General features: G+C 39.4%; 1 protein-coding gene across 1 annotated transcript in view; it reads right to left on the minus strand.

Moving 5' to 3' along the window:
- Positions 1–21200, minus strand: part of LOC145998390 (uncharacterized) — a 62347-nt gene that overhangs the window by 32416 nt on the left and 8731 nt on the right. Inside the window, exons 2-4 of the mRNA XM_083134795.1 lie at positions 15273–15426; positions 12612–12624; positions 9897–10013 (exon numbers count right to left, since the gene is read on the minus strand). Coding sequence (XP_082990921.1) covers positions 9897–10013; positions 12612–12624; positions 15273–15426 — 284 coding nt within the window. The remainder of the gene's footprint in view (positions 1–9896; positions 10014–12611; positions 12625–15272; positions 15427–21200) is intronic.

Raw genomic sequence — 21200 nt, forward strand, 5'->3', positions numbered from 1 at the left:
GCTCGTAAATCGGAGGTATGGGGTGGGTCGAAAAATATCGACAAATGGGGCATCTAGAGCAAAGTCATATTTTTTGAAATGGAACGATATACAATAACATGCATAATATAAAAGAGCACACACAGAGAAACACAACGCCGTTGGTCTCATGCAGTGGCGGAGCGTGACCTTTCCAACAGTGTAAGCCTAGCATGATGAAGGCTTGTGTTTGTTTTTGGGCTGGGTCAGTGATTTATCCACAATCATCAATCCCTCCCCCATTTTTTCAGAACACTTCCCTGAAATTTTTCTCAAAACCCTAATTTTGGCACTAAATTTAACCTTACACCCTTTAAAAACGAAGTTACACTAAATCAGATTAAATATTCTGGATAAATCCCTGAGCCTGGTGTTTTCTTTGCTAGGCTGTATATCTCCTACATTTCAACTGATAATTACGTCAGTTTTATTCCTATCACAATGAGTAACGTAACCATAAAAAAATGCAATGTTAGATAAAATGAAGAATAATGATAATAAAGAAAGGAAAACAGAAAGAAACAGAAAAGTGCTGAATACTTTTTACAACCGCTGCATAACCAAGTATCAGCTCGTACCATGAATCACAAAATCGGGGCACTTTATTTTTCGTTTCTGTTACCGTGCCTGTTAGAGAAGTGGTGGGTGGGCCTACCTACATCCACAAGTTTCTTCTTGGCAGCTGGACAACGGCGTCTTCAACAAGTTCTCCACCCCACCGCACAATCATACTCGTTTTCTTTCATAATGCAGTTGTTGTTGTTCACTATAACACTACAGCAGAGGAATGACAGCCCCCTTTTCAATGGATGGAAGTCGCAAAGAAATACCGCGAGACTTTAACCATGCACACAACACATGAAAGGGGAAACAAAAACAAATCACATCCAAAAGCGGCCAATGCTCAATGCACTGATGTTTCGGACTCAGAGGGGAATATTCCTTTCGGACATAAATAAATGCCCTCTCTTGCCTTAAAATTCCTTTATATTTCGTAAAAAAAAGAAAGACAAAATAAAATATGAAAGAAATGCTCGCTAATTCTGAGGATTTATCCAGAAATTTCTGTGAAAGGAGATGTAAGTGCTATCTAAGGGTAGTGTAAAAGAAAATCCTGCACCTGAAAGACCATAAACAGCCATTTCGTACGTTGTTCGAAGAGTGTTTAAACCACGGACTATGTAATTAATAATATTTTGTTCACATTTGACATGAGATTTGTAAAACTGGTTCAATATTCAGTTTTAATTAAACATTTTAATTTTTGAAAAAGTTATTGCACTTGTTAGCTCAATTACTACCTGCTGAGTTCAAATATAAACGAAAAACAGAAATCTTAATATTTCCAATGTTTGTGCTCTCCTACAAGCGAAAAACAGAAACAAGCGTTTGTATATCTAATTTTCCCGTTTCTCGCTCATTTTTAGATGTTTCTCCTTTTTCACCTTCCTGTTAGTTTTTTGCTTCAGAATTCCCTGTTCCTGGAAAAAACCTCCTTGAAACACCACTGGCTCAAATTTCCTTTGCAGCCAACCATTCATTCATACCCGACAACGCTGGAGAACCCTCCTCTTGTAGGACCTTGGTCTCGCTCGCGCGTGTTCACGGTTAGCCAGTGAAGCCAACCCAAGCATAATGGTGCTAAATCTCACACAAGTTTCAAAAGTCGTTTGGAAGTTGGGGATATAAATTAAACAAGAGGGCCGCTGTTCGTGGTAGTTGAATTTTCTCAAACTTTTCACGTATGACGTCGAACTCATCCCGTTGGTTGAACCATTTATTTCTTGTTACAAATAAATATTAATAATATGTAGATCGCAGAACAATTTAGTAGTATGTAGCATAATTATGGAGTTTAAACGAGACCATGGATGTCCAGAAGGGGCAAGGGGAGGAAGCTCTTCCTGGAAAATGAATGTCAACCATAAAAGAATATATTTCACACATACCATTTCACTTCAGTCACATCAAATTATGTTAATTATTGTAAGGGCGTTTCAGAAAAATGTTAACTTCAAATTGAATTTGTATCTTTTGAGGAGGCAACTTTATTATGGGGGAAATATACCTAGTTTACCCCCATCCCTGAAAAAAATACTATGCTTAATCCTCCCTGGTGGAAAGAAATACTGCGGACATCCATGAACAACACTTTTTGTAAACATAAGGTTTGCAACGCTGTTGTAAGCCTCTGGCCGGAAGGTTTACACACGTGGGTTTTGGCCCGCTCTTCTCCATCCAGAGAACGGGCCTTGCACCCAGATAGGGTAGGCACTGCTCGTTCGCGCTCAGAAATTTGTAAGGCAAAATTCAGAAGGCTTACAGTTTTCCACAAGCAGAATGCGGGAGATCCCATGTGCCGCCTGGCGCTGAAGTGTTGCAATCTAACAAACATGATCTCGAACTCTGGTGTCGACCCGATTTGAACTTGGAAGTTGTTTACGAATTTTTGCCAGATAATTACATACATTTTACTAGAACTAATGAAGTGTAAGCCCGGCTTACACGGCTTACATGGACGCTCCGCGCCTGGTCTCATGCATCTACTGCACATAGGAACGAAGATATGGCTATGTGAAAATATGTAAACAAACTAACAAGTGGACCACTTGACCGTCAGTACCACGGCATGTACAAGTATGAGATGTCGGAAGCCATTGGACAAGATGAAGACAGAACGTGTTAAAGGAAGAAAAAATACAGTAGACATCGTCAGCACCATGTATTTGACAGTGTTACAGCATAATGAAAATGACCATGACAGTATGTCGAAGAACCACTGCGTAAGAAGCGAAAACCTGTCAAAGTGTGTTTTCAAAGTGGTGGCCGTCAGCTGCGATACAGGCAACGAGGCGCCCACGCAAAGATCGTTGCACAGAATGTAGCATCTCGTAGGGAATGTCCCTACAGGCCGCAGTAATGCGGTGTTGCATATCCGCTGGAGTTGTTTGCACATCCCGGTAGACAATGTCCTTCAGCTTTCCCCACAGGAAAAAGTCTAACGGTTACAAATCTGGGGAACGAGCCGGCCATTTGACAGGCCCTCCACGTCCAATCCAACGATTTGGAAATGTATTTTCCACACATGCTGTAGCGCGTCTTGCACTGTGAGCTGGGCACCCGTCATGTTGGTACCACATTTCCCTCCTTGTCTGAAGTGGTATGTCCTCCAATAGTACAGGCAGTTCATGTTGTAAAAACTGTATGTATCGGTCAGCATTCAGTGTCCCTTGTATAAAAAAAGGGCCAATGAGATGTTCACCCACTATACCACACCACACGTTCACACTCCATGGGCGCTGGCGTTCCACTTGGCGAAGCCAATGTGGATTTGTCACCGACCAATAGTGCATGCTCCTTAGGTTGACATTTCCATGATTGGTAAAAGTTGCCTCGTCAGTGAAGAGGATACGTGACAAATCGGGTGTGTCGTGTCGTAACATCCATGTGCAAAACCGAACACGGTCCACAAAATCATTCCCGTGAAGTTCCTGATGGAGGGAGATATGATATGGGTGAAAATTGTGTGTGTGCAGAATGCGCAATACACTTCGCTGACTCATCCCAGCATCCCTGGCAATTTCACGGGAGCTAACGTCCGGATTCACAGCAACAGCGGCGAGAACATTTGTTGCACCTGCCTCACCTGTAGTTGGCTTGTTCCGCACACGTGCTCGTGGTGTTACACTTCCGGTGTCTATTAATTTAATAAATAACTTACCAAACAGACGTCGAGATGGCTGTCGTCTGTCCGGATATCTCTCTGCGTACACACGGTAGGCTTCTGAGGCATTCTTTCGGCATTCCTCATAAATCAAGATCATGTCCGCTTTTTCTATGTTTGTGAACACCATAATCTTCGCTCTTACCACTACGACTGCTTGCTATGAACTAACACGATCTCGTGGACCTGCTATCAAAACTTGCTCTGCGTAAAGGCAGTTCTGTCAGGCACCTGAGAAGTCTTACATGCCGTGGTACTGACGGTCAAGTGGGCCACTTGTTAGTTTGTTTACATATGTTCACATGGTTATATCTTCGTTCCTATGTGCAGTAGGTGCATGAGACCAACGGCGTTGTGTTTCTCTGTGTGTGCTCTTTTATATTATGCATGTTATTGTATATCGTTCCATTTAAAAAAATATGACTTTGCTCCAGATGCCCCATTTGTCGACATTTTTCGACCCACCCCATACCTCCAATTTACGAGCCCCATTTGATATTATTGTTTCCCGCAAACCTCACATCGCTACTGTTTCTGGTTTCTTCGCTATTTCAGGTGGTACTTTTAGGTGCCTCACGCGGTATATATATATACATATATATATATATATATATATATATATATATATATATATATATATACACACACACACACACACACACACACACACACACACACACACACACACATACATATAATATATATGTGCATGTATTATGTGCTTTCACGTATCACATTTTACGTTGCTTTTCTGCCTACTTGGGCTGATTGCGTCGATAAGACTACATGATCATATGAAATTTGATCAAGGGACAAACACAAATACTCTTACCCAGTTCAGGATTCGAACCCGGTAACTTCCGTGGCAATATCGCGAGTCAAGAACCCGGCGCCCTCAGTCACCGAAGCGACTCACGTATATGTATATATGCAGTCTTAGGTGTGTGTATATTTACGTATATGTATGTATACGTACTATACATATGTGTATATATAGGGTTATTAATGCAGTCTGTGTTATATGCTCTTTCGTGCCTCAAATTTATTTCTAAGTTCCCCGTGCATATAGTACCGTACCATGAAGACACATTTTAGAGGTTTTAGGTGTAGGGACCCACACATTCTAGATCTCGGCCATTTAGGAGGTGATGTAATCCGTACCACGCTCCGGCCGCCTTTACTCCCCACCCCCTCCCCCGTGGAAGGAAGTCTTCTATAGAATACAGCTGGATCGCGAAACAATTATTGCACAGTGAAAACCCTTCCGTTCCTAACACATCTAATGTTTCTTCTTTCAATATGATCAAATGCTTACTCATTTAGGTATCTCCAGTGACGTGCCCAAGGGAGGGTTGGTGGGGTCATTACCCCATTTGACACAGTCCTTAAAAAAAAGAACGTCAAAAACAGGAAAATATGGCAAAATGAGGACTGACCACCAAAAATAGTATGCGTAACCCCTCTCCCTGCCGAAAATCGTTGGCACGCCACTCTTTATCTCGGACACATTTTTAAAAACAACTCACCAGAAGTTTATAATTTCGTATTACAGACTGAAGTAAAACACCTTTAACACGATCAAATGAATCATGAACAAGTCCTTGAATTGAAAGCTTAAAAGGAAATGATGTCAGAGGCAACGCCATTTTTCTCTTGGATTCAAGGTTCCGTCAAAGAATTTCTATTTAGGAATGGTTCTAATTAACGCGCATTTATATCCTCAGTATATTCTAGAACGTTGCGCAGATAAATGATTTATAAATATTGCCAGTAGTTCGACTCCACTTATTGAAGAACATTCCCTCTCGCGCCTTCCAGAGATTAAAAATTACAAAGAATCGCTCTACGTGTGGCGATACCTTTGCTGTGCAGCTTCCAAATGCTGACAAGTCTCTACATAGTGCTCAAGTTTGCTGCGACACTACTGAAAGCTCAAGAAAGTTTACGTACAATATTATCAACAACAGGGTTATAGAACATTCTCTCTCTTGCCTTGATAAGTATTTCTCCCCTTAAATTATCGTCACATTATTAAAAAAGCAAAAATCCTAATTTTATCTGATGTAAACAGAAATATTTCCTGAAGGTGTGTGGGGGGAGGGTGGCTCGAGCCCCCTGATTCCCACCTTGGATACGCGCTATTAACAATAACAGGGTTATAGAACATTCTCCGTCTTTTCTCGATAATTATTTCTCTCAAATTATCATCACATTATTCAAGAAGCCTAAATCCTAATTTTATGTAGTATAAACAGAAAAAAAATCTAGTGGGGGGCTTGAGCCCCCTGATTTCCACCTTGGATACGCACTATTAACAATAACAAGGATACAGAACATTCTCCGTATTGCCTCGATAATTATTTCTCTCCTTAAATTATCGTCACATTATCTTATTTCACACCACAAGAAACCAAGAACCTCATTTTATCTAGTGTAAACCGAAAACTTTCGGGGGGGGGACTCGAGCCCATTAAGCCCCCTCCTTGGATACGTGCCTGGCTCAGAACACCATGGTTATGGTTATTCTGCGTGTTTTGAAGTTATATTGAGTCGAGTCTGTAGTTGAAATTTGTTTCACGAAGAACGCTTCACTGTAAAGCGAACGGACTCCCTGTAGTCCTCTCCTGCAACGATGATGACGTCATGCGCCGGAAGGGAGAGTTTTCAGGATCGGTTTGCATCCACTTCTCTAGTCTTTACACTATGAGTATGACTATTGAGATTTGTTTCAAAACATAGACGGTGGGTGGCGACACCACCAAGTTGGTTTTTGGTTTGTTGTGTCCAACTTATTTGATTATCCGTACACTAAATATTTATGTACGTATGTATGTATGTGTGTGCGTGTGGGGGGGCGGGGGTGTAAAAAATAAAAGGACAATACTCTCTTAGATAAAATGAGTTTAATTTTTAAAATACATAAAATAATTAAAATAAACATGTAATTATTTTTTGAAAACGATCTTAATTGAGGTTGCCGTTAGGTAGTGGCATTTTCCGAAGAGGAAGGAGGACGCAAAAGTGTAAATGCGGCTTATGCCCGCAATTATATTTTGTAATATAAACGAAGTCCTTTTATGCAGCGTATCTTTCGACGGCTAGTTTCCTTGTGTGCGACAGCTGAAGTTTACTTCAGTTGGATCCCTAGTCACGTGGACATACAGGGGAACGAAGCAGCCGATGCTGCCGCGAAGTCCGCTGATATAGACGGCGACGTTCTCGTCCGCGTTCTGTCAGCTAGGAAGGGACCTGCAGTGTGTTTATCGTTGTTCCGTTCTTCAAACGAATGGGATGAGATAAGGGGGAACAAGCTTAGAGCTATCAAGCCCATCACTGATGCTTGGCGTTCCTCGTCCCTTTCCTCAGGCCGAGAAGAAGTCATGTTAGCGCGGCTCCGAATCGGACACAGCCGTCTCACACATCGTAATTTTCAGCAAGGACTGGACCCTCCGTTGTGTCATACTTGCAACGTTGTTTTAAGTGTTCGGCACATTCTTCTCGAATGCACCGATTTTAATTAGCTCAGACACGTTTTTAACCTTCCCAATGATTTGTCTTCTATGTTGGGAGGCGATGACAGTGTTTTAGTCAATGTTTTTAGATTTTGAGAGGAGCAGGTCTTTTCCACTGTTTCTAAGGTAGTATTTAAACTATCCTTAAATTTTTAATGTGCTGTGTTTGTCCTGTACATGTCTACTTACAACCTACATTTTTAACCTTTTCCAAGGGGCTTTTTACACCCCTTTCTTAAATTTTGAGTTAAGGGTTTTAGATAAAGGGCTCTTCCCCGCACACATTGAAGGGTACAAAATGGCCTCATGTGCCGACGGACCCAAAACTTTTAAATCAATCAATATCTGTGTGTGTGTCTGTGTGTGTACGTATGTACGTATATTCGGATAAATCCAGAGTAACACTTTACTATACCGGAGACGGATTTCATCAAATTTACAGGAGAAAGTACTTACGCAAATCATTTTCTGTAGCGTTGTTGATGTTCTGGAATGTAGTTTTGATCCATTTTCATGCGAATGCATGTGGTTTTTTACGAACAACTATTTCCGACGTGCTATTGCTGCTGCCACCATTTGCTTTCTGCACGAGAGCACAATACGCTCTCGTATTGTCCGTATATGCTAAATTGAACGAAAGGAGTGCTAATGGAACCTAACCTAACAGGCCTAACCTAACCTAGTAGGCATACCTCGTCCCCGTGATGGTTCGTGGGGCTATCGTGAATTTTTGGGCTAGCGTCAATGGTTTTTGGGGCTACCCGTGGATGGTTTGTTGGAAATAAGGAACAACAGTAAGTACTCGTTAATGTAAGAAATAGATATTATTTTCGTTAGAAATTCATTATTTCACCTAAAGAAATGTTCCGAAATGCAGAATAGTACGTTAGCAATGTAAAAAATTGCGAAATAAATCATTGATAGGTGTCTCCGGTATAGTAAAGTAGTACCAAATCGAGATCGCGTTCAGGGATCAGATTCCATCATCAGGGTGGAAAAATCACTTCCTTTTGGATACATAAAACAAAATATTACACTGACTGAGAAAGCAGAACTATTGAGAGGAAGTAGAAAGAAAGCAAATGTTTAAACAAACGCAACGTAACTTACCGAAATATTGAAAAATGTGGGGAGCACAGCCACATTTGTCCATCATCGGTTGAAACTTGCATTGCATCTGACAGGCAACTGGCGTGTAAATAGGACTAACATCAAACTCCATCTCGTCTCGAAAAAGACACTTCCTCTGACTCAGGGAAAGCTCTCTGACTGCTGGGGTGCTCACCCCTGCCACCAAAACCAGGTCCAAGACATATAGCTCGACGGTGTTTGTCTTTTTGTAGTTTATGTGATTGTGAGTGCTTTGAGGAAATTCGAACGGAGAATTCAGGAAAGCCTGTCGAATATATACGAAAAACATGCAATTGAAATTTATAATTATGTGCGAGAATAAATAAATTGACATGGATGATAGAAGTTATACCCCTTCCTATTTTGGCCAACTTTTTTTAAAAATAAAGAGTGCAAAATGGAAACAAGAAATAGGCGAGGAGTCACTGAACATTTGGAGATGGGGAATCTAGGGTCGGATATATACATTGAAATTTCCAATATAAGCTCAATGCGGAAAAAACTAACAAACCGTGTTTGACGTGAATGAAACTAGTCTAATAATTAATCCGTGCAGAATTCGCAAGATGTAATTATTACAAAATACAAAAAAAGATAATGTCGATTTCAACATTACTGGTCAACAATGAAAATGCTTCGGAGATAAAAATAACCAATTCTTACTAATTTGAGGGTGCTGATAACGAATATGATATTAGTTTTTGAAGATTGGTTCTAGTTTCGAAGAAATACATTATTGCCAGATGTGCTCCGGCACGCAGAATAAGGGTTCGTGTGACAACAGCGGCTGCCTCCGTATTTCAATAAACATCCATTGTTTGACGGTTAGCTTTATCACTATCCTTATCTCTAGCACGTGATCGCTGACCTAGAATCATCAACCACATCACGGTTCAGTTTGTATTGAAGATTTTGCCAGGGGAAACGTGTTGTTATGTGTTCCTGCATAGTTCCATTTTGAACTCCCAGATATGGCCATAGCGAAATTTTGTGTATGTTTGTGGTGTATTTTTTTATCGTTTTATGACTGTACTGACCAGAAACTTGTCGCATAAGTGTGTTGTTGTGGTGAGATATTGGATGAGTGTGTGGTGTAATTCTTTTTATCGTTATGTGACTCTACTGACTAGAAACATGTCGCATAAATGTGTTAACAGTGCAGACAATTTTTGTTATGACATTTGTCGATCAAAAAAGAAATTTCACGCCAATCATCAAGAAAGCCCACCACTTGTACTTTGGTTGTAAAGTGGGAGATATGGACAAGAAGTGGGCACCACACATTTGTTGTAATACGTGTTCGACAAACTTGCGGGACTGGCTACATGGAAAAAGACCATGCATCCCGTTTGCCTTTCCAATGATATGGAGAGAACCGACAGATCATACTTCAAACTGCTATTTTTGCATGGTTCCTCCAATTAAAGGCCTATCCAAAAATAAAAAGTGGACTATCACTTATCCCAATATTCCTTCAGCTATTCGTCCTGTGCCACATTAGGAAGAACTACCTGTTGCACAAAATCCCGCATCATACTCCAGTGATTCATCCGACGAAGAGGAAGAGGCGGCCAAACTCGACGCAGGAATGCCAAATCCTGTTGCAGATTCCTCGTCATCCATTGATCCTGAATTCACAGCCAACATATCACTCAACATGAATTAAATGACCTTGTGAAGGACCTCGGGTTGTCCAAAAGTGGCGCAGAACTACTGGCATCCAGACTCAAGCTCTTGCTGAAGATGTTAAAGTATACGTGTTTCCGACACTTCAGAAACCCCTGGAAGAGTATTTTTCAGTGAAAACATCAAAACTAAGTCGGAAAGCTGTGTTAGTGAACAATGGAAATGTGTTGCCATCAATCCCAATCGGTTATGCAGTGCACTTGAAGGAGACATATGCCAACATGGAAAAACTGCTGAAAGCCATAAATTATAACGAATACAATTGGAATATTTGTGGCGACTTCAAAGTTCTAGCCATACTTCTTGGCCTGCAGCTCGGTTACACAAAATACTGCTGTTTTTTATGCGAGTGGGATACCCGTGATAAGGCTTCCCACTACTTAAGGAAAGACTGGCCACTCCGTAAATCTTTGGAGACAGGAACAAAGAACGTTCAACATGTTCCTGTGATAGCTCCCAGCAGGGTTTTACTTCCTCTACATATTAAACTTGGTTTAATCAAGATCTTCGTTAAAGGTATGAACTAAGCCAGTGATGCATTCAAGTATATTCTGCGTAAATTTCCACGAATTAGTGAAACTAAAATCAGGGAGGGAATATTTATTGGCCCTCAGACTAGAGAACTCCTCAATGATCCTGAATTTGACGCACTGTTAGAAGATATGGAGAAGATTGCATGGGACTCTTTCCGAAACGTGGTGACAATTTTTTTGGAAAACGTGCGGACTCAGAATTATAAGGAACTAGTGGAGCACCTAATATCTTCCTACCAAGCAATGGGGTGTCATATGTCACTAAAAATACATATGTTACATTCCCACATAAACGTCTTCCCAGAAAATTGCGGAGTCAGCGATGAACATGGGGAATATTTCCACCAAGTTATATCCACAATGGAGAAACGATATCAGGGCCACTGGAGCAAGTCTATGCTTGCTGATTATTGTTGGACAATCGCCACAGATGTTCCAGAACCACAATACAAGCGACAGGCAAAGAGGTGCCGTTTGTAATATCCATGTAAGTAATGTTTTTATAACTTCCATTTTGTACACGTGTTAATTTCCTATTAACACCACATAACACATATTTCTTTCGATTACACTTAAACTCGAACCAATTCAGCATTTTTATTATTATTTTTATATTCAGCACCCTCAATTCCATAAGGAAATGTACTTTTCATTTCCGAAGCATGAAAAAAGTTAAAATTTGTTGTCCAGTGTATTAGATTAAAGAGTTTGTAAAATGCTGATGATTTACAAATTAGTGACACATAAGAAAACTATGGAGACATTCTTACATCATTACCCACGTTAATGATTTTCACATAACTGTTCAAAATTTTAATCTAATATTATTTTGATACTAACTGTGTGATAAATAAAAAAGCATAAATATATTAAACAAACCTCTAAATTTGAGTATGGATATGAAATGTAATAAAATAATGGCTTATAACTCATATCGAATGTTTGTATTTCATCTTCCTCCTCCTGGGTATCGCGTGTGCTGAAAAAGAATGAAATAAGAATACATAAATAATATGGTTTACCATAATGCAGGTTTAAAAACTAACTTCGAGGGGACTTACTTGAAGTTTGGCAGTGTCAATTTAAATCAATACGAGGGGCGTTCAATAATGATTTTCCCTGACCCACTTACCATTATGTGCTGATCACCAGGGCATCATGTGTCAGTGCTACAATTATCACGTCTTCCCCATTTAATATTGATGTCTGTTGTAAGATGTCTATCTAAAAAAAATAGCTCGTGACACAAACTTCAGGTTTAAGCAGCTCCAGAGGTGGACCAACCAATCTGACGAACATTAGACTGCTGAATGTATCTGATTTTCTAGATTCCAGTCTCCTGATTTTTTTCAAGTAGCTTCCCCAATTGTTCTTACCACACGAAGCCAGTACTCATATTTTTGGAACTTCCGCTGAGTATCGAACACTGTTAAAGACAACAACGCTAACAACTTGGCTACGCGAATCTAAAAAATGTATACACACACACACATAGTTCTAATTTCTGCCAGTCCACCACTGTACGCCGTACATCTATTTCATAAGTGAGAATAAAAGTTAAATGCTTTATATTAAGGAAAGAATATTCCAACACATATGAATACACTGTTGATTTTTTTTTGTAACTCGCATCACTGACTGGCTTCGAATTAATATGATATGTGCATGGCTTAGCATGGTGAACTGATTTATGAAGGGCACTGCAAACTTGTTTTCCTAAAAGAATGCATTTGTTTGTCTTAAGTTCACTAAAGCGGATCCGAACAGATCCACACGAACCCAGGACTCCTTCATTACAAATTGACAATGTTACCACTACGCCATCTGGGAGTCACGTAGAAGAAAATCACACACACGGTTGGTCTCGTTCTCGTCTCGACACATCTCGAAGGGTCTGTTCTCGTTTCCGTCCCGATAGTTATTAGCCCATCTTGGTACATACCATCACTATTTCCAAATACCACACTGTGTTAAACAAATAGAGGTTTCTCGTTGAAGTATGCTTACCTGCTTTGGTGGTCTGAAAGGAAATAGTTTGTTGTGAAACACCAACCAAATTCACTTCTGAAGGGACGTTTCATCAACGATGCCATTGTGTACGGGTTGAATACTGATACTTTTGGAATATCTGTTACCTGCAGGAAAGTAAAACCAGCAAACTCCTAAATATTTCTCATACACGTTCATATATGTATTTATGCATTAATATAAACCTACATGTATTTATGTATGTGAGCCTCAGAATGATAGACGTAACGAAACGGGTCAAGTGAGGCGAGGTTTCGTTCTGTACGATATTTTCTTTGATTGGTTGATTGATTAAGTTTATTTTCCTTCGCATTTCTGCTACTTTTGGCTAATCGCGAAGATGAGGATGAGTGATGATATGATGAAAATGATGAAGGGACACTCACAAAGAACACCCATGCCCAAGTCGGAATTGGATCCCCGGACCTCTGGTGTACGAATACTTTGTAAAAATGAGTTATCGCATTCCTACTTTGCTTTTGTCTCAGTAATTTTTACATGTAATTATATATTATACTATTATTTTACTATTTATAGACGCACAAGCACACACACACGCACACGCATGTGATGGTCCAAATTGTGAGAGTAAAGTACACACTAGTAGAAGCAAAAAAGTCTGTAAACACAGGTCCTCAAATGAACCGTTTGCAAGATAATTGGGAATATACGAGGGTTATGGCCATTTTTCTTGTAGTGGCAACATGTATGAGAAAGAGACATGAAAGAAGATACATACCTGGAATCATTTAAAATCCTTCAATGTAATCTCCTGCTGCTGCGTGAACACATTTCCAAACATCTGGCAGTCGTTGGATGCCATTGATAACTCCCGTTCGTGCCAGTGTACGCAGAGACCGTCCTATGGTCGAAATGATGCTCGGGACGTCTGGAAAGCGTATTCCCCACAGCGGTTCCTTCATCTTGGGGAAACAAATCAAAGTCGCAGGGACTCATGTCAGGAGAATAAGGTGAGTGCTCCAACACCTCGTACATACATACAAAAATACGCCGATCATTCTCCAGCAATCTGCGAAGTGCATCAAGGTGGTGTGCATCTGTTGCCGTGCGAGGATGCCCGCCATCGTGTTCTTTCGCGGCTGATTCACGACCACTTTCAAATGTCTTGGCCCAACTATAAAAGGTATGATATGGTAAAGCGTGGTCCCCACATGCCTCCCGTAAAAAAGGTAAAGTGTTCCCCTGTGCATAGCACCACGCCATGAAGGCGTATAGGGGGTGTGGGGGTAACGCCCCACACTTTCTTGATCCGGTCGTGAGTGGGGATGATGTGATGAGCATCACGCCCCTGACCGCCTTTACCCCTCAGGGTTTCCCCCAGGGTTTCCCCCAGGTACCCATGTTATTCGACGCTGGGTGGGCGCCGACATGCCTCCCGTAAGCCCTTGTGAATTTGCCGTGCATTCGTTCCACGTGCAACCTAAAATTTGATGAATATTCGCTGTTCTTCACGAGTGAACATTGTTCAGGGCGGTATTCACTTTAACGTCTTCTAACTACCATACAACAGTACTATTCAGCACCAAATACCTACACATCATCCGTAGTACAAGACTAAACAAGACCCGATCGTCTTTTGTCCCAGCGACAACTAACAAGCGTTGCCTCTACAAGAAAAATGGCCCTCGTATGAATGTATTGCTAAGATCCGACACTGGTGTGGTTTGTGCGTAATGGTACACAGGCACATTTTGCGGTAACTATGCAACGACATCTAACTCGAAAATATGGTCAACAATGGATCAGTCGTAGTTAGCCTGTACCTTGGCATTCCAGATGACCTGACTTGAATTCTTTGGATTTTTGTGCCTGGGGTCATCTGAAAAGCGTAGTGTACAGCATTCCCGTTGGCACAGTTGCAGAAGTGCAGCACCGGATTGAAGTTGCCTATCACCATTGTTAAGAAGTGAACCGAGTATATTTGAAAGAACTCGGAACTGCATCTATACTTTGAAATTTAACCTTTCTTGGGTCACAGTATGACCTTGGAATGACCTTTAAGGTCAAAATTTTTAGTGGCATCAACCCTAGTTTTCTGTGAGACCTATGACTGATTGATTTAGCATTGATGCCTATTATTAACATTCCATGCAGGTAAAAGTCACAATTCTGGCCTTTGGCTGGTATACTAGAACACTATACTATACTATATATAGAACACTGCAAATATCAAATTTGTAGGTTAAACATAATTATTTTGAAATGTTTGGTAACAGTAATCATTTTAGCAATAAAGTATATCGTCGGAAAGGTAGAATAATGCGCCCAATTGACAGTAATTAATTGATATATATGCCATGAAATCATTAGACATCCTACTATTTCGCTTGTAGGCTCAGTAGTTTAGTAGTCCTGTCATTGGGCAGGATGCATGTGCAAAAAGCGAGCCTTCTCCTACATTACTACTAATAAATCATCATAATAGGCAACGGGTTCATATAAGTTAGTGATATTTCCAGGGTGGTATTTGTAGGGGGGATGGGGGATTTTTCCCCTCTGAGTACTTGATAAATTTTATTATCTCATGCTGTCCCTAGACAGTCAGTAGAATTTCCCCACACTGGAAATTTCTTAAATACCACATATTTCACATGCTATACATAAAATACTAATCCTTACCTTCGCTTGCAGTTCGAGGAGTGACACGTTGGGGAAAATTGACAGATCCTTGTACTTTAGAAATCCTTTCATGTTGAACAGGCTCAAGTTGGCAACATCTGTGACATACTCCTTGTACTGAGCTTGTTCGTTCGGTGGGAGTGAGTTCAGTTCTCTGCGGAAACATATGGAAGCCAATTAAATTTTGTTGATCTAATTTTTTTTTAAAAAAACTAAGTGCAGCTCTGTAGATTTCAACAAGGAACGAACATAATTTCAGTTGTTATAAAATGCAATTCCTTTTAGATTTAAATAAACGTTCGAGCTTATTAATAACTATGTGCCATTTACTAAAAATATTCGAGGGTTGCAAGTTCAAACCCCAAGGTCGGTCATTCCGACTGAGGGTTTTCTTTTATGTGAATAAAAATTCTCAAGAGGAACAGATATTATTATATTTAATAATAATAATCCTTTGCGCAACAGCCCATGAAGGGCCTAGGCATACCTACCGACTGCCGGTCTCCCTCCCACGCTTTCCTTCGTCACCTCTAAGCGTGAAGATCTTCAACCAGGATTGGAATAGTCGGGGGGTCAGCCCGACGTATCCCCAGCCGTTATAGTAGGTCTTCTCGACCGGTATTATTATATTTACATACACAAAATGTTTGTCAAGCTTATTCCCAAAATTTATTTGAAGTTGACTTTAGTAGTATGAAAGTATATATAACCAGCCCACACATAGCGTACAAAAGAAGAGCTCATATGATTAAACAGCCCAATTTGCCCACACTTAAAACTATGCCAAGATGCCCTTATTCCCCAATTCTTCAAGTGTGATATGCTCTTAATCCCAAGAATCTTGAATCCTAGTGTAGAAAAGAAGAACCCTAACAGCCCGATTTGCCCACACTTAAAACTATGTCAAGATGCCCTTATGCCCCAATTTCTCAAGTGTGATATGCTCTCAATCCCCAAGAATCTTGAATTCTAGTGTAGAAATGAAGAACCCCCCCTCAGACAGATTTGCCCATGTGTCTAAAAGCTACATCTCTCAGATTGTTGTCCATAAACTTGTCAAAAATATGCCCCCCTTGATATTGTTTTGACTATACTTAAAACTAGGGCAAAAATACTTATATTCTCATCCTCTACAACTTACAGATCAATACAATAGGACAAGGTCAGGCTGCAAATTGTTTCATGTTCTTTCTAATTTTTGATCAATTTCATGTCCCGGCCAGCAATAAATAATGCACGCCTGGGAGATTTCATATGTTTGCATGCATGAGATAAAATCTACACTGTGCCTTTTCAGGGAAAATTCCCCCCATACATGCCATCATGTCATTGACTCCAAGGGAAATTCTTAGTAAAAAGAACATTGGACTCTTGCATGTTGTCATATATGCCTGAATTGGATTCAGGTTTTGCCTTCTTCTGATAATATATACCCGAGTGAGACTTACAGAATATTCATTGCACATTTCAAAGTCCAACTTTGAATTGTATTTAGCTGATATATAGCTCTCCTGGGTTCAGATGCTCAATAGAATATGGACATAGTCCCATGCCTTATATGCTTTATAATCAAAGGCTTCTGGGTTTAAGACCTCTCTATGGAGAAGTGCTAGTCTTGTTGCCTTGTAATCAAGAGGCCCCCAGGTCTGAAACCTGGTAGAGTGTGTGGGCCTCCCCTAATGGCAAAGTGTTAGTATTATTGCCTCGTAATCAAGAGGCTCCGGGTTTGAGGCTCTGGTAAAATGTGTAAGATTAAAATACATGTGGCAGAATAATATCCCCACATGTGATATTTTGAGAATATTTATTGCTAGCTGATATACAGCTGAGGTTTGAAACCTGGTAAAGTGTGTTGTACAACAGCATAATAGAGCAAAACTACTCTATATTGGGGATCACCAGAGCCTAGTGACGGCTGTTGTTTGGGTATAAAAGCATCAGCTCAGCCACTAACTGCTGTTATAATTGTTTTGGCTTATTGTCCATAGTTCTGTTCTTTTGGACCAAGAAATTTTATATAAACAAACAACAAAAAATGCCAAATCAAAAATATTGCAATCAATGCAAAAAAAATATATCTAGTTCTAATTGGTCTAGACATCGCCATATTTGTAACCCTAAGAAATGGAGAAAGGCCACAAAAATGTGTCCAAGATGCCATAAAATATTAAGCAAGGCATATTACAAAAGGCATAAGTGTAATTCTTATGTACAGTCATCAACATTGCCCTCACAACCATCTACATCTGGTCTGAAAAGGAAGCATGAAACACCTGTTAATGCTAAACCGGCAAAGCAGCCACGCTATGAACCCATCCATAGCAGTTTTAATGGCCAACTTAGGGATCACTGTTTTAAATCAGAGCCAAGATGTGGCATTAAGAATTTTTTGAACAGTATAAATTCTGATGTGCAGGCAATTCTAAATGCACAAAATGGCTCTTATAAGCTGTCCCTCAAATTGTTTACACAATATAAGAAGCCAAATGGCACAAAATTTACACAGCCCCACATAACAGAAACTGTACCTGTATATTCAAATGCAAATTCAGACAAAATAATAAGCAGTTTGATAGATCAATTGAATATTAAACACTCTGAATTTGCTGGAAAAGAGTCTGGATGGAGCCTATGCGGATCTCCACACAAGCTCTAGTTTAATATTTCTGAATTCAGCCCATTACAAGGATCTACATATTTGCCATTACCTGCCAATATTAAAAACAAACAAGCCGTGGTTAATATAAAAAATAATGATGAGAAATGCTTTTTGTGGTGTATTTTAGCTGCTTTGTATCCAGTTTGAAAAAATCCTCAGAGAATAACTTTTTATAAACAACATGAAAATGATTTTGATGAAGCAATGGAGGGTTTAGAATATCCAATGTCTGTTCAGAATATTGATAAATTTGAAAAAAAGGCCAGGAATATTAATGGTAAACAATTATCTATTAATGTATTTATTTGTTCTACTGGCCGTGGCAATTGCTTGATAGCACCTCTCAGAATCAGTACATTTGATGATGATTCTGCTGTTCCGATTGATTTGCTCTTAATTGAAGGGGACGATACACACCATTATACTCTGATACATAATCTTGAAGCTTTAGTGAGAACACAACTAGACAAATCCAATACAATATTCAAGTTGTGTAGAAGATGTTTAACTGTATTTGATGGTAAAAAAAATAATAAATGGGGTTCGGGAAGTGAATGCAGAAATTGCTAAAAACAAGTTAATTGAGATTCTGAAATACTGTGGCAACCATAAACCTGTTCATATGGCGATGCCTAATCGAAGTGAAAAAGCCAATTTTAAAAAATTTGAAGCCTTGTTGGAACACCCAGCATATATAGTCTGTGATTTTGAATCAAATCTCAAACCTCTTGCATTCTGCAGCCCAGACCCTGAGGAATCTTCAAGTACATCATACCAGCTACATGAACCTTCTAGTTTTTATTATGTGGTTGTACAGGATGGTGTTGTTAGTAAAGAATATTTACACATGGGAGCAGATGCCATCAAAGAATTTGCACATAGAATAGAAAATGAGTGTCATGACATAGCATCTAATATCTTATTAAAATCAAAACCTATGATGCCTTTAACAGAGAAACAGATTGAAGATTTCAACAATGCAGAAAAATGCCCGGTATGTGATTGTGAATTTTCAGATACAAATATCAAGGTACATCACCATTCTCATACAGATGGTAAATTCTTAATGGCCCTGTGTAATAGCTGTAATATTAAGATCCAGAGACCAAAATTTGTCCCTATATTTTGCCATGGAGCATCCAATTATGATTTCCATCATTTGATCAGGTACGAGGGGTTTGACAAGCAGAATTTAAATATTTTAGCAGAAAATAATGAAAAATATATAGCTATTATCAAAATAATTAAAGTTAATGGTGTTCCTTTTCACTTAAGATTTCTTGGTTCATACAGAATTCTGTCTGCTAGCCTGGCTACACTGGCCACTCAATTATCTGATGATCAATTCAAAATCACATGTGCTTTGTTTCCAAATCAGGACCTGAAATTAATTAGGCGGAAGGGTGTATATCCATATGACTATGTTACAGATTTTTCTAAATTTGATGAGTGTGCTCTGCCCCCAAAACAAGAGTTTTACAGCAAAATCAGAGGATCTGGAATCACTGATGATGATTATCACTATGCCCAGTTGATGTGGAACAATTTAAAATGCCAGACATTTGGTGATTATCACAAGGCATATTTAAAACTTGATGTGACCCTCTTAGCTGATATACTGCAGGCATTCAGAAAATCTTCCATGCAAAATTATAAGCTGGATCCAATATATTTTTACAGTGCGCCAGGCTTAGCATGGTCTGCAATGTTTTTGAACACTAAAATGCAATTGGATCTGATCCAAGATCAGGATATGTATCTGTTTATGGAGCAATGTATAAGAGGGGGCATGGTGCAATGCTCTCAGAGATATGCCAGAGCTAATAACAAATATATTCCCGATTAAGATCCAGCACTGCCATCAAATTATATACTGTATGTAGATGCCAACAGCCTCTATGGTTATGCTATGATGGATAAACTGCCATATGCAGGGCTTGAGTGGGTTGAAGATTTCAATATTGAAGATCTTAAGGATTTTGATGACAGTAACTATGGCCTATTCTTAGAGGTTGATCTGACAATTCCTGATAATTTACACAACACATTTTCTGATCTGCCCCCAATTCCTGAGGTTGAGTGCTCACCTGGCTCTAAACAGAAGAAATTGATGATGACTCTGGAGCCAAAACAGGATTATGTCATATATTACAAAAACCTCCAGTTCCTGATGAATCATGGTGTTCAAGTGACCAAAGTTGGAAAAGTTTTGAGGTTCAGGCACTCAAGATGGTTGAAGCCTTATATTGATACAAACACAGAGCTTCGAACATCTGCAATGAGCCAATTTGATAAGACCTTGTTTAAATTGATGGTCAATTCTGTGTATGGCAAAACAATAGAAAATGTCAGAAAACATATTGATGTTAAAATAATTACTGACCCCAGCCGGAGCAAAAAATTGATAGCAAAGCCCAACTTCAATTACAGAAGAATTTATGATGAGCATATGGCACTTTTTAATATGAAAAAAACAAAGATTAAGTTTGATAAGCCTATTTATGTAGGGGCTGTAATATTGGAATTGGCCAAATTACACATGCTGGAGCTCTATTATAATGTGCTGAAACCTTTTTATGGTGATTGTGTAAAATTGATGTACATGGACACAGATAGTCTTATTCTTGATATTCAAACAGAAGATGTTTATCAAGATATATCACAGCCTGAATTGTTTAAATATTTTGATACCAGTGAACATTCAAAAATTCAACACCACAACAAAAAGGTGCCTGGCAAGTTAAAAGATGAGATACTTGGTGATGTTATTGTGGCATTTGCTGGGTTAAGGGCCAAGATGTACAGCTTTGAAACATGTAGTGGTGTTGTTGCCAAAAAGGCCAAGGGCATTGGTAGAGATACTGTAGACAAAGAGCTTGAATTTGAAGATTACAAGAATTGTCTCAAAACCCAGAGTTTAATAAGAACATCAGAATGCAGAATTCAGAGTGTGGATCACTTGTTGACTAGCAATATTGTAAGAAAAGTGGCTCTGGACCCACATGATGATAAGAGATGCATTTTATCATGTGGCATACATACTCTACCATGGGGTCATTGTGATTTGAAAAATGGCAATCAATGCCCAATTACAGAGCATGATTTGAAATAAATAAACATGCCTATGAACTTATTTGGGTTCAAAAAACAGGCTATTATGGACCTGCCAACACCACAACCCTCTTCTGATATAATATCTAAACTAAGTGCTTTGTTAATTATTCATCTGAACAGCATACTTACAGATGTTGATGATGAAACAGGTAAAA

Source organism: Lepisma saccharinum, chromosome 14 (assembly GCF_977018435.1).
Source record: "Lepisma saccharinum chromosome 14, izLepSacc3.1, whole genome shotgun sequence".
NCBI lineage: Eukaryota > Metazoa > Arthropoda > Insecta > Zygentoma > Lepismatidae > Lepisma > Lepisma saccharinum.